At 38.1% G+C, this 16,296-nt stretch overlaps 1 protein-coding gene across 2 annotated transcripts in view; it reads right to left on the reverse strand.

Annotated features, from left to right (window-relative positions):
- The window catches only part of PHEX (phosphate regulating endopeptidase X-linked), a 217,787-nt gene that overhangs the window by 157,770 nt on the left and 43,721 nt on the right, over positions 1–16,296 (reverse strand). For both annotated transcript variants that reach the window (XR_010338162.1, XM_012477402.2), the window contains exons 5-6: positions 11,629–11,715; positions 10,397–10,623 (exon numbers count right to left, since the gene is read on the reverse strand). Coding sequence is in view for 1 of the 2 variants with exons in the window: in XM_012477402.2 (XP_012332825.2) it covers positions 10,397–10,623; positions 11,629–11,715 (314 nt within the window). In the remaining variant the exon portion in view is untranslated. The remainder of the gene's footprint in view (positions 1–10,396; positions 10,624–11,628; positions 11,716–16,296) is intronic.

Genomic DNA, 16,296 nt, shown 5'->3' on the forward strand with positions numbered 1-16,296 from the left:
AAATTAAAGCTCTAATTCACACATTAAACATTAAGCCAAAATAATAAGACACAAAATCAAAATAACAAATTAAAAATTAGTAACATCTGAATAAAAACTGAATCCTACATGCCCATACCATTAGTGTATATGACTTTAAATTGTTTTGATCCATCTCCTCCAGTTTCTTTTTCATCTTACCATAATCTTATTTTATTCAAAAATACATAAATTCATATACGATTATAGTTTTCCATGAAACTCCCCTTAATATACAACAAATTTTTCAAAGGCCACATTAAGAATTAGTGATATTAAGAAAAATTCCAGGAAAAACATAGCTCGTTTCAGGGGGAAAAAAGGCACTTTCAAAACATCCATCTTCTCTGTGTATACTGCTAAAATCCTCAAATTATTTTGTTCAACCTTCCCTAATTGGCCTGAAACAATGAAGTCACAAGCCTTCCTGGCTTCACCCTACTGCAATTCCCAATCTGCCCCTGTTTCTTCCAAAAATTAAGCAAGCCACAATCATGAAACACAATATTATGATTAAGACACTTTGGCTTTCAATTAAATTTGGACCACTTGAAGAATCTTTTGAGCTTGAGTCTCATAGGAAAGGAAACTGTGTAGACATTATCAAGAAAGCCAAAGTTTCCCTCTCATGAAATAAAGTTAAAGCCACTTATTGTAAAAGTTTAAATAATTCAAGTGAGGTTACCAGACCTTTTATAAACTTTCAGATTGTTATGGTTTCTAGGGAACATTTTAAACACACCAACCAACAAACTGAATAAGGTCAGTCAAATAAATCTCATTAGAAACATACAAACTCTTGAGGCAAAAAGACTTTCTCATGAAGCCATCAGGATACTGTGTCACTTGAGATTTTTTAAATCCTTGCATTTACAACTGATCTGAATATTGTAAGTAGAAAATAAAATATGTTCTTAGGAAATCCAACACACTTAACTGAAAATATAAATTTTTTCTCCAATTGGAACTGGCATTCCAATTATAATAAACCTCAAGTTAGAAGACAAAGTAGTAATACAAAAAGTAATACAAAAAAGTAATACAAAAAGAAACATCTTACAAATTACGAGGTAGGAAATGGAGGTCTGGACTTCAGGTTTCAAAATGGTGACATAGACACAAGCTGGCTTCCATCCCCTCTCCAATATATATATGAGAAACTAAAAACACATACACAGCACTAAGATTCTCACCAGCAATAATCCAGAATTCAAATATAAGGATGATTTCACTTCTCTGAGGCCACAGAGAAGTGAAAAAACTCCAAGCAGACATAAGAGAAACAAATTCTCTATGATGCCCTTCTAACTAATCTGTCCAGCAGCAAGCATGCAGGAATTTTCTCTGACTCATAGTTTCTACACTGGAAAAGTGAGATCAAGGTGGACAACCAGCTTCCCCACCATCTTGGGTTCTTTGACAGAAGAGCTGCCCATGCCTTAACCCACAGAAGGCATCATGAGTGCCTGAAGGGAGATATATTCCTGAAGACAGCAAGAGACAAAGAAGGGAGGTGGGATTACCATACTCAGTCCTGGAAACTCTGCTCCGTAACTTGGCCAAAGGAGACACCAAGTCAGAGTGGCTGTTCAGCAGCATTATGCCATAGGAGGTTCATTCCGCAGGTCCCCTATATGCTAACCCCTAGCCAGTTTTTCCACACTGCCAGGATATCCTCTTTGGGACCTCCCCTATATCTAGACTGGGACTGCTCTGATATTTGGCTAGAGTCAAAGCAAACGTAGGCTTAAGGTACCATTTAGTAACAGAAAAAAAGGCAAGGACCTCATGAAGAAATAGCAATATATCACCTATCGCAATTATAAATACCTATGCACCCAACACTGGAGCACATAAGTATATAAAGTGAACATTAATAGATCTAAAGGGAGAGGGAGACTGCAGTACCATAATGACAGGGAACTTCAACACTCCACTCTCAGTAATAGACAGATCATCTAGACAATCAACAAAGAAACCTCAGAGTTCAACTAGTCACTAAGCCAAATAGGCCTAACTGACATTTACAGAACATTTCACCCAATTACTGCAGAATACATATTCTTCTTATTGCCACATGGAACATTCTCCAGAATAGATCATATTTTAAGCCACAAAATAAGTTTCCACAAATTCAAAGAAGTAGAAATCATGTCAGTTATCTTTTCTGACCACAATGAAACTAGAAGTCAATAATAAGAGGAACTTGGAAAATACACAAACACATGGAACATTTTTTTTTAGATAAGAGTCCCACTTTGTTGCCCAGGCTGGAGAGCAGCGGCATGATCTCAGCTCACTGCAACCTCCACCTCACAAGATCAAGCAATTCTCCCACCTCAGCCTCCCAAGTAGCTGGGATTACAGGTACCCACCACCATGCCAGGCTAATTTTTATATTTGTAGTAGATTTCACCATGTTGGTAAGGCTGGTCTCTAACTCCTGACCTCAGGTGATCCACCCACCTCAACCTCCCAAAGTGCTGGGATTACAGGCATAAGCCACCGCGCCCAGCCAAACGTGGAAATTAAACAATATGCTCCTGAATAACCAATGGGTCAATGAAAAAAATTAAAATGAAATTTTAAAAAATCTTTAAACAAATGAGTATGAAAATACAACATACTAAAATCTATGAAATACAGCCAAAAATGTACTGAAACATAATTTTATAGCAATAAAAGCCGACATCAAAAAGGTTAAAAGACTTCAAATAAAGATTCATAAACAATCTAATGAACAACTCAAGAAACTAGAAAAATAAGAACAAACCAAACCCAAAATTAGAAGAGATAATAAAGATTAGAACATAAATGAAATTTAGACTATAAAAACACACACAAAAAAATCAATGAAACAAAAAGTTGTGTTTTTTTGAAAATCAGCAAACCTTTATCTAGACTAAGAATAAAAGAGAGAAGACACAAAATTCAAAATGAAAAAGAAGACATAACAACTGAGACCACAGAAATACAAAGAATTATAGAGACTATTATGAATAACTATATGCCAACAAATTGAAACACCTAGAAGAAATTAATAAATTCCAGGACATATGCAACCTACCAAGATTGAACCATGAAGAAGTAGAAAACCTCAGCAAACTAATACCTAGTAACGAGACTGAAGCCATAATAAATGGTCCTCATGAAAGAAAAGCCCAGGACTTGATGTCTTCACTACCAAATTCTACAAAACATTTAAAGAAGTAATACAAATTCTACTCAAACTCTTTAAAAAAAAAAAAAAAAAAAAAAAAGAAGGGAATACTTCCAAACTCATTTTATGAGGCCAGCATTACCCTGATACCAAAACTGCACAAGGACACAAGGAGAAAAGAAAACTACAGGTCGATATGACTTATGAACATAGATGCAAAAATTATCAACAAAGTACTAGCTAAACTAATTCAACAATACATGAAAAAGATTATTCACTACAATCAAGTGGAATTAATCCAAGGATGCAAAGATGGTTCACCATACACAAACCAATAGACATGATATGCTGGGTGCAGTAGCATGCACCTGTAGTACCAGCTACTCAGGAGGCTGAGGCAAGACGATCACTTCAAACCAAGTCCAGCCTGGGCAGAACAGTGAGATCCCATCTCAAAAATATGAAATGGAAAATCCAAATTCAAATAAATAAATATAAACATATTACATTAACAGAACCAAGAACAAAAATCACATCATGATTTTAATACATTCTGTAAAAGTATTCAATAAAATTCAACATCCCTTTATGACAAAAACCCTCAACAAACTGGGTGTGGAAGGAACAAACCTCAAAAAAAAAAAGCCAAATCTGACAAACACATAACAAACATCCTACAGAATGGTGAAAAATTAAAAGCCTTTCTTTTAAGATGTGGAACAAGACAAGGATGCCTCTTTTGCCCACTTTTATTCAATACAATACTAGAAGTCCTGGCCAGAGCAATCAGGCAAGAGAAAGAAATAAAGGGCATCCAACCTGGAAAGGAAGAAGTCAAATTAGCCTTGTACACCAATAACATGATCTTATATTTGGATAAACCTAAAGGCTCTACCAAAAAACTATTAGAACTGATACACAAATGCAGTAAAGCTGGAGTATACAAAATCAACATACAAAAAATGAACAGCATTTATATACACCAAACGCAAATAATCTGAAAAAGAAATGAATAAACAATCCCATTTACAGTATAAAACACCTAGGAATCAATTTAACCCATTAAATAAAAGATTTATATAAAGAATATAAAACCAAAGAAATTGAAAAGAACACACAAAAAATGAAAGGATATTCCATGCTTACGAGTTAGTAGAATATTGTTAAAATGACAATACCACTGAAAGCAATTTACAATTCAACACAATCTCTATCAAAATGCCATTGACATTCTTCACAAAATAGGAAAAGCAAATCCTAAATTTTATATGGAACCACAAAAGACCCCAAACAGCCAAAGCAATCCTAGGCAAAAAGAACAAAGCTAGAAGAATTGCATTACCTGACTTCAAAATATAGTACAGGGCCTATGTCTAGAATGGTATTTCCCATATTTTATTCATGGGTTTTCATAGTTTTACGTTTTACATTTATATCTTTAATCCATCTTGGGTTGATTTTTGTATAAAAGGGAGGGGGGTCCAGTTTCAATCTTCTGCATATGGTAAGCTAGTTATCCCAGAACCACAGTCCTTTCCCCATTGCTTGTTTTCGTAATCAAAGATCAGATGGTTGTTGGTGTGTGGCTTTATTTCTGGGCTCTCTATCTGTTTCCATCGATCTATGTGTCTGTTTTTGTACCAGTCACACTGTTTTGGTTACTACAGCCTTATACTATAGTTTGAAATCAGGTAATAATGTGATACCTCCAGCTTTCTTCTTTTTGCTTAGGGTTTCTTTGGCTGTTCGAGCTCTTTTTCGATGCCATATGAATTTTAGAATAGCTTTTTTCTAATTCTGTGAACAATGTCATTGGTGGTTTGATAGAAATAGCATTGAATCTGTAAATTGCTCTGGGCAAGATTTCATGACGAAGACGCCAAAAGCGATTGCAACAAAAACAAAAAATGACAAATGGAACCTAATTAAACCAAAGAGCTTCTGCACAGCAAAAGAAGCTATCAACAGAATAAACAGACAACCCACAGAATGGGAGAAAATATTTGCAAACTATGCATCCGGCAAAGGTCTAATATCCAGAATTTACAAGGAACATAAACAAATTTACAAGCAAAACCCAAACAACCCCATTAAAAAGTAGGCAAATGACATGAACAGGCACTTTTCAAAAGAAGATATACATGTGATCACAAGCATATGAAAAAAAGCTCAACATCACTAATCGGTAGAGAACTGCAAATCGAAGCCACAATGAGATACCATGTCACACCAGTCAGTATGGCTATTATGAAAAAGTCAAAAAATAATAGATGTTGGCATGGATGCAGGGAAAAGAAAATGCTGGTGGGAATGGAAATTAGTTCAGCCACTGTGGAAAGCAGTTTGTTGATTTCTCAAAAAACTTAAAACAGAACTACCATTTGACTTAGCAATCCCATTACTGGATATATCCCAGTTACCCTGATTTGGTTATATAAATGTATCAGATTATCACAGGTACCATGGAAATATGTAGTTAAGTATCAAAATAAACAAATAAATAAAGGCCGGGCACGGTGGCTCACGCCTATAATCCCAGCACTTTGGGAGGCTGAGGCAGGTGGATCACCGAGGTCAGGAGTTTGAGACCAGCCTGATCAATATGGAGAAACTCCATCCTACTAAAAATACAAAATTAGATGGGCATGGTGGCACATGCCTGTAGTCCCAGCTACTCGGGAGGCTGAGACAGGAGAATCACTTGAACCTGGGAGGCAGAGGTTGCGGTGAGCCAAGATCGCACCACTGTACTCCAGCCTGGGCAACGAGAGTGAAACTCCATGTCAAAAAATTAAGTAATTAATTAATTTAACTTAATTAACAATAATACAATAAACTATGTTCTGTCAGTTCCTGGCCGGGGGGAGGGAGGAAAGAAAACGAACTTAGAAAAATTTCATTTCTTAGAGTTTCTCTTCGCCATTTTTTACGACTTTTGCTGAGAGCCAGAAAAATGTAGGCTGTTGAGACATGATGACTTTAAATTGTTGTCTTCATTAACTAGTAACACATACTGGGACAACCCTGGCCTTCCAAATACTCTGTTAGGATCATATACACTCACATCTTTTATTGTCCCTTAAATCCTCATATTTCCTATCTCCTGACATAGAATAAATCCAAACGTGTAGCAAGACAATGTTTTTGGTCACTAACTTCTGTTATTTTCTGTTGTTTGGAATTCCTTTATCTCATTTAAGCATGTAGCAAACCCTGTGTCATCCTGCCACAGGGGGGCTTTGCAGAGGCACGTTGTTTTGGTTGGATTAACCCCTACTGGCCAAACTGCATGTCTTCGGCATGGGAATATATCTACCACTTAGAAAGGGTGCCTTTCTCTTCACCCAAAGGCACCATCTGTTCACCCAAAAGGATGCCTACAGTGCCGTGCCTGCCCAGAGACCCTTCTCTTCTTCCTGTGGGTTTGTGGGATTAGAAAAGCTAAGTACACCAAGGAAAACTGAATTTGATGGAAAAGGAAGCCTACAGACATTGAGGGAAGAGAGTTTCAGGTAAGAGGGATTTCTCCCAGAGCAGAAAGAGGATCCCTCAAACAGCAAAAGGAGTCAAAGATTCTCATGAGCAGAGGAAATAATCAGTGCCCCCGGAACGTGGCAGGATCTGAGAAGGAATGGGAGTTGCAAGATCTCAGCATCAGAAGGGCTCATTTGAAGGGGCTACATGGGTTCCATAGTGGGTTTCTTCTCAGAAACCAGATAACTGATTATGGAGTTTCCCAGTACCCTAGGGGAAGACTGAGAAATGGGGTCACAAAGAGGGGAGGTAAATACCTAAATTTCAGTTTCCCAATTAGGTCAAGTAAAGAAAATGCCTATTCCTTGCACAACTGAGTTTGAGAACTCAGAGGCATATTGGGTATACACGTTAAAGAAAAACATTCTCCAAATGGTCCTGACCAGTTGCTGGGTCATGCTTGAAGAGAAGGAAACCTTATGTCATGTGCTACTGTGGACCAATATCTATCATGAAAACTGTCACAAAAGTCAGTTCATTTGAATCTCAATGACAATAATTATAATTCACCCTTTTGTACACATGGGGAAAGTGAGATCAGGGAGGTGAAATAATTTCCACAAGGATATTCAGTGAGTAAATCACAAAGCTAAACTGTGAACCTCAATCTTTTCAATACAAAAACTTATTCTTTTTTTAACTATATCATTAGTTTTCAAACTGTGTTCCACAAAACCTAGAAGGTGGGGCTCCAAATGTTCATCCAATTAGATTTTGTCTTTTATAGTTTTAACTATTTTTAAATGAATAAAAAAGCAACACTTGCAAATTCTACAACTTTGGCAGCCACCAATTATGCTCATTTTTCAATATGCTCATTTTTATTATCAGGTTCATTAGGTTTCATGCAGCTCTCAGAATCAAGCTTCTCCTACTATCTCTAGATATATACTTGAACTCTTGTAAATGTGTCATCCAGAAGACTGTAGTTATATTATATCTGAGGGAAGGCAATTAGTTCAGATGTGTGAATATTCAGTCATGTAAAATGGTACAAACCGGAAAAGAACTTAAGCAAACGTTTGCTGTGCTCAAATGCCAAACAATGTTCAAACACCAGTTTGGAACAAGCTGCCATCTTGGCAAAAGAGAGCAATCATGAGTACATGGGTGCCTCCTTACATTTGGAAAGTATTCTATCGTTGACATTTTAGTGTCTCTTGGATCAGTTTAATTGAATATTATGTGTTCAAGGCAAGCTATTAAAAATTGGTTACCATGTTTCTCTATTCCCCATGTTTTCTATAAGCTCATATTAAAACTAGAGGCTCGATTGGGTGGGGGCACAACATCACTGGTGATAGTGTGCACTTCACACAATCTCTGGTTGCCCCACTTTTAGCAATGCTATCATTGATATTAAGGTTCAGGTGATATTGGTCTGATCTCTCTATCATTAATTTCCCAATCAACCATTTACCTAATGGTTTTAGCAGCTATTGACAATAATTACCTAGATCCATCCTTTCATTAGGGATTTTTTTTAAATAGGTAGCTTCCTATTATTTATTCTGCATTTTTAAGCTGTGATTCTCCTATAAACAAGAACTTTCATCAGCTATTAGATTACCCTGAAAACAGTCAAATTCAGAATGTTAGACAGTTTACAGGACAAATATTCCAGTCTCTTCAACAAATAAATGTGCCTTTAAAAAAATAGGGGGATCCCTTGTGGAGTAAAACGGACATATCAACTAAGTTCATCTGTGATTCTTATTTGGAGCCTGAATCAAAGACCAACTGTTGGGTTTTTTTCAAAGGACATGTTTAAGACAATCAGAAAAATTGAAAATTAACTGGGTATTTGATGTTAATTATGGAATTTTGGTTATCTTTTGGGTTTGATAATAGTCCTTTCCATTAGCTAAGTACTGAAGTATTTACTAATGCAATGATATATTTTTAATTTGCTGTAAAATGTTCTAGCCACCTCCCAAAAAAAGGAGGGGTCTAGATTAAAACATCACCGCAGAAAGAAACATAACAGCAGAATGTTGAGAGCTGTTGAAGCTGGGTTGATGGATACATGGGAGTTTATTATTCTATTCTTTAATTTTATGTCATTTTTTCATAATAAAATGTTTGAAGAAATAAATCCAATTGAGGAGATCCAGAAACAGACGAAAAGGATAATAAAATGGCTACCATTTGCAATTATTCATCTGTGTATGAATCAAGATCTTCTATCACTCAATAGAATATATAAGCTTAAACTTAAATTTGAAAAACAGTCTTCAGCTTACTTCAAAACACCACTTAAAGTGTTTGAAAGAACATCATAATAGTTCTGGAATTGACAATGATAGTCTTAAAACCTAGTTTCAAAAAATGAGTAATGTATCCACACAGTACAGAGATCAGTTCGGTCATCATTGTGTCTTACACAGCACATCTGATCCTGATAACATTAAAAGATGACCCATTTCATCACCAAACATAGAAACACAGTTGTCTCTGGAACTCAGAATTTCCTCCTGAGTAGATGGGAGTCCTTTCAATGACCAAAGATTTTTATTGAGACTTCCATTGTCTAATCTAGACATGAGAAAACTACAGCAGAAGGTTGTAGATCTAGAAATAGGTGGAAAACACAATAAAATGGGCCAGCCCACCGCACAGCCATACCCATTTGTTGTCTACAGTTGCTTTCCCAAACACAATGGCAGAATTAAGTAGTTGCAACAGAGACCAGATGGCCTGCAAAGCCTAAAATATGTATTATCTGGATCCATTTATCCAAAAAATGTGCCAACCCCTGGTCTAAATCAAAAGATGAACTTTAAGATTTGGATTTCAGAAGTTTGAAATACACGAGGTGAGGACAACACAAGTCTACAATTTGAATATCAATATATCAGTAATATTTTCTGGTTTGGCTAAAGACAGAATTGGGGAGAAAATCAATCATGCAATAACATTTTCATTATCAGTCAAAGTAACCATGGAAGCAAAAAAAGAAAAAGAAAAACCCCGGCAGGATCAAAGCGCAAAACTATTTGACAAATGTTATTTGAATTCTTGCATAGCTCTTTCATTGGTGAGTCTTTAGCTGTTGGTAGTTTTCTGAAAGTCTCCTGATTTTACCAATGTGATCTGCCTCAGTGCATGTCCATGTAGCCCACTGCTTTATGGAAGAGATGGTTACTCTTCCAACAGAAAATGCAACCAAGCACTTGGAAAAGAACAAGGTTCGCTATATCTTTGGAAAGGAGGGAGGAGAGATTCAGAGTGGATTTGAAAACTAAAATTTAGATGTGAACACAAGAAAATATTAGTGAAAGAGGAACAAAAAATCATGGCACGTGTTTTCTCCTCTGTCAAGGGAATGAGGACGCAAGGGCAAGAACAGGGCTCAAAAAGTCTTTGCTAACAACAGGAGACCTGCAGTCCCCTTCCCACTGGAATTTAGGGACCCTAGACTTGCTCTGAGTAGGCATATGAGGGCCAGATCACAGATCATCTGAAACTAATTCCCTAGCTTCCTGACAGGGTTACAAAACTTGTCTGGTAATGGTCTACATTCTGCAAATCAGGAGAAGGGAATATTCTACATCACAGGATCTATTCAATAAAAATGTTTATGTTATTATTTCACTAAGGCAACATGAGTGTCCTTTGCCAGGATGGCACCCCAAAAGGCTAATCTTGGACTGAACAAAGAAGATGAATGGGTCCTCGCTATACCTTCAAGATATGTTCATTGGATGCCTTGTCATCAGGGGACACATACAAACGGATGAACACGGAATTGCTGTATTGACCACGAAATGTTGCAAGTGTCTGTAGAAGGCTGAACTTTCTCTCTGACCAGACCCCTTCAGGACCAATATTAGATTCAAGCACGGGCCAGCGGAAAGGTGAATGCCGTAGGATGTGTAGCAGTGGCTTGGCATCTGCTTTTTCAATGGCTTCTGAAAGGGAGCAGATATGAAGAGAGAGTTAGAATTGCAAACTGGATCAGCACACTAGAATTCAAGGGCATCTTCTCAAGACAAAATTCCCAGAAGGCTCCAACTTAAAATTTCAGCTGTTAGGGAGTAAGCAGAAGAGGTGGGGTGGGATGAGCATAATCACAGAGACAGAACTACCTACGATCCACGCTTCAATGGGCCTGTCTACATCTAGTGTTCTTGCCAGGAGAGCTGACCAGGGAAACTGCTGGATATTCACTACAATAAACATGGACCCCAGTCAATGAATGATAATACTTGGTGGGACTAAGGTACAACCCTAATTAAAGGAATGCCTCAACAAAGTCAATCACTACCCAGTGAAGATGAAGTAGTGCTTCAGATTCCTGTGCTTTATTGCTCTTTTCTAGCTCACCACATGATACCCCAAATCCTAGACCAGTTGACACACTTCCCATAGGCACTGGCTTCTTCCGGCAATGGCCTTGAGAAGGCAGACCAGGTAAAAAGGCCAGTATCTGTTCTGATTTCAATCAGAACCAAGATATTGAGACAGGGCTAAGGACCCAATGAGATGCCTGCTAGGCTGACACAGGAACCTGGCACACCTGGGAATCTGGATTTCTCTAGGCTCCAGTAGGTACACTCCTTCCCAGTCTCTTTCTCAGGCCAGATTTGCCCTGCCTCCTAGATTCTGGTTTCTATATCAGATACAGTGAGTTTGCCCTGGTGACTATGTCCAACTTTTTCAAGGAGTAAATGTTACCCAAAGAATCCAACCTACAAAAATAAGATTATTTTCTCTACCAAGCAAGCCAGTAACAACATTAACTAAGATGGGACTAATCAAAATCCAGTCTTTGAGAATCATTACTTTCCTTAAACACCTTTAACCATTAATAGAATTCTTAGTTCTCTTCATCCTCAAACAACATATTAAAACATTAATAGAACTCTAAACAATAGGGATGGTAAATATTTTATTTAGTTTTCTTTATCACTCACTCTCATTCATGCAGGATGAATAAAGGATTTTGGCTTTCTGTATGGCTTCGGTGTCCCGCCTTCTACTGATTGATTTCTCCAAAAGTCCTGGGAAGGTTAAGAAAGGATTCATTAGTATCCACCCACATGTGGTCCTGAGTTGGAAGTCATTTGATAATCACAATTCCAACCTCCACAAAATTAAATATAAAGACAGACAACCCTGGAAAGGACAGATCTATCAAAGATATGCAGACAGCAGAACAGATTCCAAGTTGTTTGAGGTTCAAATTAAAACAATTTTACATTCTCTTATCCGACACTCTTAAAAGAAACCAAAAGGTCAATTTCAAACTAAGACTGGATCTTCTTCAGGGGTTAATTTCTTCTACCACCCACACAAAAGGAACAGAATTCATTTATTCAAGAATCAAAAATAACTGAATTCTGTTCCTTGTTCCTGGACTGGACCAAGTAATAGTCTCAACGGAGCCAATTTCATCACAGTTGTGTTTAAGATTTCACCATAGCCCAGCCTCTCAGGGAGGTCACCTGGAAGAAATTTCCCATTAGAAGTTTTATTGAATGTTGAGTTAACATGTTGTGGACATGGAAGAAGTTCTTTAGACAGGAAATGGAGAGACGAGATTGGAAAACCTACCCGAATTGCCTGAAAACTTGCCCGTTTATATATGCACAGTCCTAAACATCTAAATGAGTCCATGTGTATAAAATGGTTGCCAGTATAGACATAGGCCCACCTGAAAAATAATTTTCTATTTATAAAATCACTAATAATAACGTTTGAAGGCTGAAAATGATAGTTGTGACTATTTCATTAAATAAGGAAAGAAGAAAGCCAGGTCTCAATGAAAACAACCCTTCCCTGAAAAGGAGAATCTCGAATGTACTTGAGAGTATCAATCTACCAACATGAAGCCAAGATGAAAAATCCCTATGGTGACTGCAGCACCAGGGCACCGCCTTCATCAAACTATGTCAAACTGCTCTTGTCGAGGCATTTGGGGAAACAGCCTCGCAGCCATCATAATCACAATATAAGAGATGTTCCTATAACACTCTGAATAGCTTCAAGACAAAGTGTATGGCACTGATTAAATTAATAAATAATTATATATCCCCTGAGGAGGAATCTACTTCTAAACTAGAAATTCTACAGTTCAAGAAAAAAAAATTGCAACCCAGAGCTCCAGTCTAGTTTTTAAAAAATAAGCACCTGTAGCTAAAATGAGTTTATGTAACTAGAAAGATTCCAGTGAAATAAATTAAGTTAGGTTGGATGTATTTTCAATTATTTCAGCCTGTTTGGTGTTTCTTTCTTGTGTATCATCATCATAATAAAATCAAGATAACTAGCCCCAAGGATTTTTTTTTTTTTTTTTTTTTGAGACAGAGTATTACTGTCAACTGATTGCCAGTAACTCTTGTCACCAAGGCTGGAGTGCAGTGGTGCAATCTCTCACTGCAGCCTCCGCCTCCTGGATTCAAGCAATTCTCCGGCCTCAGCCTCCCGAGTAGCTGAGATTACAGTCACCCACCATCATACCTCGCTGGTTTTTGCAGTTTTAGTAAAGACAGGGTTTCACCATGTTGGCCAGGCCGATCTCGAACTCCTGACCTCAGGTGATTCGCCCAGGTTGGCCTCCCAAAGCACTGAGATTGCAGGCATGAACTCCAGCCAGGTCCCCAAGGATTTTTTTTAAAGATTTTTTTAAATAGAAAGCTCTAAAGCCATATCCACACATATTTCCATTCAAATTGGCTCCTGTGCCCTTACACCATATTGCTAACACAGTCATTAGACTGTTTCAAAAACATACTTAGAAGTAAATAATCCAAATTTCATTTAGGGTTGTGATGATGTTCTGATGCTATAAACACTATACGCACAGGCTGCAAAACACGAATACCCTGAGGGCCAAACAAACCACAAGAGCAAAACGAACTAAAAGCATTAAATATTTACCTGTGTGTGCTTCCAAGGCATGCTATCTATCACAAGGAGGGAAAAGAGGACCAGCATATGCTAAATAGCGCAATCCCCAAACACTAACCATGCACAAATATCAATAATTCATATAAAATCAGTAATTGTCCAAATTCTGGTTTCTGTACCAGAATTTTGCTTTTAAAACAGATTCAGCTATCGCAGGTTCCTTGTCATTCCCTTTTCCTTCTCCTCTTTCCCTCTCTCCGAGCCCAAGCAGACAGGAGAGCATTGATATGCAGACAGTGATGTGGCAATCAGTTGACAGCATCCATTTTATGTATCTCTGCATGTGAATTAGCAGTAAGAGGAATAAAATGTAGCCTGGAGAGTTATTAATGAGTAGAAAACAAAGCCTGCCTATCACAGGTAATTACTCAGGTTATTAAAATGTCCCCAAAGCGTTGAAAAGGGCTCATGGGTCACCCATACAGGGGCATTCCAATTATAGCCTGTGTTGTTTCTTGGAGGATTTATCAATCTCCACCCCGACCCCTTCCAGGTATTTCTTACCACCTTACAACCAAAAAGGACAACTACAGTTCATAAAAACCTATAGCAGGCCGGGTGCAGTGGCTCACGCCTATAATCCCAGCACTTTGGGAAGCTGAGGCAGGCAGATCATGAGGTCAGAAGTTCGAGACCAGCCTGGCCAATATGGTGAAACCCCGGCTCTACTAATAATACAAAAATTAAACGGGTGTGGTGGCAAGCACCTGTAGTCCCAGCTACTCGGGAGGCTGAGGCAAAAGGATTGCTTGAACCTGGGAGGCAGAGGTTGCAGTGAGCCAAGATCACACCAATGCACTCCAGCCTGGGTGACAGAGTGAGACTCTGTCCAAAAACAAAGAGAAACCTTTAGCACAGCAGACCTCCGACTTTAAAATTGGCTTGAGAAGTCCTTCTGATCATCGAATTTGAACATTAAGTATACGTTAACTATTTTTCTTCTCACTATGCTCCATCAAATTGGTTTTTGTTTGTTTTTAAAGGCAACATAATAGACATGTGGGAGGGGGTGCTTTAGAATCAAATAGACATGGGTTCCAGTTGCAGCTTGCTGCAACTTGCTAGCTGGAATTCCAGCAATTTATTTAATCTCTCTAAGCCCCAGTTTCTTTATCTATAAAGTCAAATAATAATAGTACATGTCTCCCAGGATTGTGCTGAGGATTTAAAATTTTTAATGCACAGAAAGCCCCTATCTCAGTGCCTGGGCACATGATAAGGGGGATCAATAAGTGGTAACTTAAACAGGATCACAGGCGGAATTAGCCATACACAAAATTGTCAAGTAGTCAAGCTTGTTTCTAGTGCTTCCTCTGTAACTGTTTTCGTTCTCCTGCTTGCTTCTCAGGATACTGGTGGCCAAAGGACTTATGCTAACCCAAGATACTGCCGGGCTGTGCGTAGGACGACTTCACAAACTGGACCTGCTCTAGCCACCTTGCAAAGCCTCATGCTCTCAACACTTCCTCTGCTTCTATAGTAGAGGCAATTCTAAATGGGGAGACATATTTTGCAATCAGTGTTAACCTCCAAAAATATTTTGCTCACATTCTTCATCCTGGACAACAAAGCATTTTATTTTTTATGTAAACTTTTTCAATGAAAGTACAGAAAAGTACACAAATACAACATAGAGAAAAGTACACTGATCATAATTTGAAGAATGTTCACAAAGTTAACACACTCAAGTAACCAACATTATTACTGGAACCTCAGAAACCCCTGGTGCTCCCTTCCAATCAGTATCCCCAACCAAGAAAACTAACATCCTCTATGGTAAAATACTTATTCAAGTCTATGCCACATATTTATAGAGTAATCTACCTTTTTCTTACTGATTTGTAGAAGTGCTTTCTGTATTCCACATACAAGTCCTTTTTGATTATAAAATATCCCCTATAACACAGACTTTATTCTTAATGGCATCTTGTAATGAATTGAAATTATTTAATTTAGCCCAGTTTGTCCATTTTTCTCCTCTATGGTTACCATATTTAGCGTCTTGTTCAAGAAATCTTTGCCTATCCCAAACTTATGAAGATAGTCTACAATTTTATTTACTTATTTTTTTTGACATGGAGTCTTGCTCTCTCTCCCAGGCTAGAATGCAGTGGCGCGATCTTGGCTCACTGCAATCTCCACCTCGCAGGTTCACGTGATTCTCCTGCTTCAGCCTCCCGAGTAGCTGGGATTATAGACACATGCCACCATGCTCAGCTAATTTGTTTGTATTTTTAGTAGAGACGGGGTTTCACCATGTTGGCCAGGCTGGTCTTGGACTCCTGACTTCAAGTGATCCGCCCGCCTCAGCCTCCCAAAGTGCTAGGATTACAGGTGTGAGCCACCATGCCCGCCCTGTATTTTTAGTAGAGACAGGGTTTCAACATGTTGGTCAGGCTGGTCTCAAACTCCTGACCTCAGGGGATCCACCTGCCTTTGCCTCTCAAAGTGCAGGGATTACAGGCATGAGCCACTGTGCCTGGCGATAGTCTACATTTTCTTCTAAAATCTTCATTGTTCCACATTTAGATCTACAGTCCATCTAAAATTTGGTTTTGGCCATGGTGTGGACAACCACATCTTAGTAACAAAAGCCTAGCCTCAAAGGGGATGAATCATGTGAGAATTTTAATAATAAAGATATTTTTTGTCATTTGGCCTCAAAAAATATC

The sequence above is a fragment of the Aotus nancymaae genome, unplaced genomic scaffold (assembly GCF_030222135.1).
Source record: "Aotus nancymaae isolate 86718 unplaced genomic scaffold, 86718_ANA_hifiasm-v0.15.2.pri h1tg000058l, whole genome shotgun sequence".
NCBI classification, from domain to species: Eukaryota; Metazoa; Chordata; class Mammalia; order Primates; family Aotidae; genus Aotus; species Aotus nancymaae.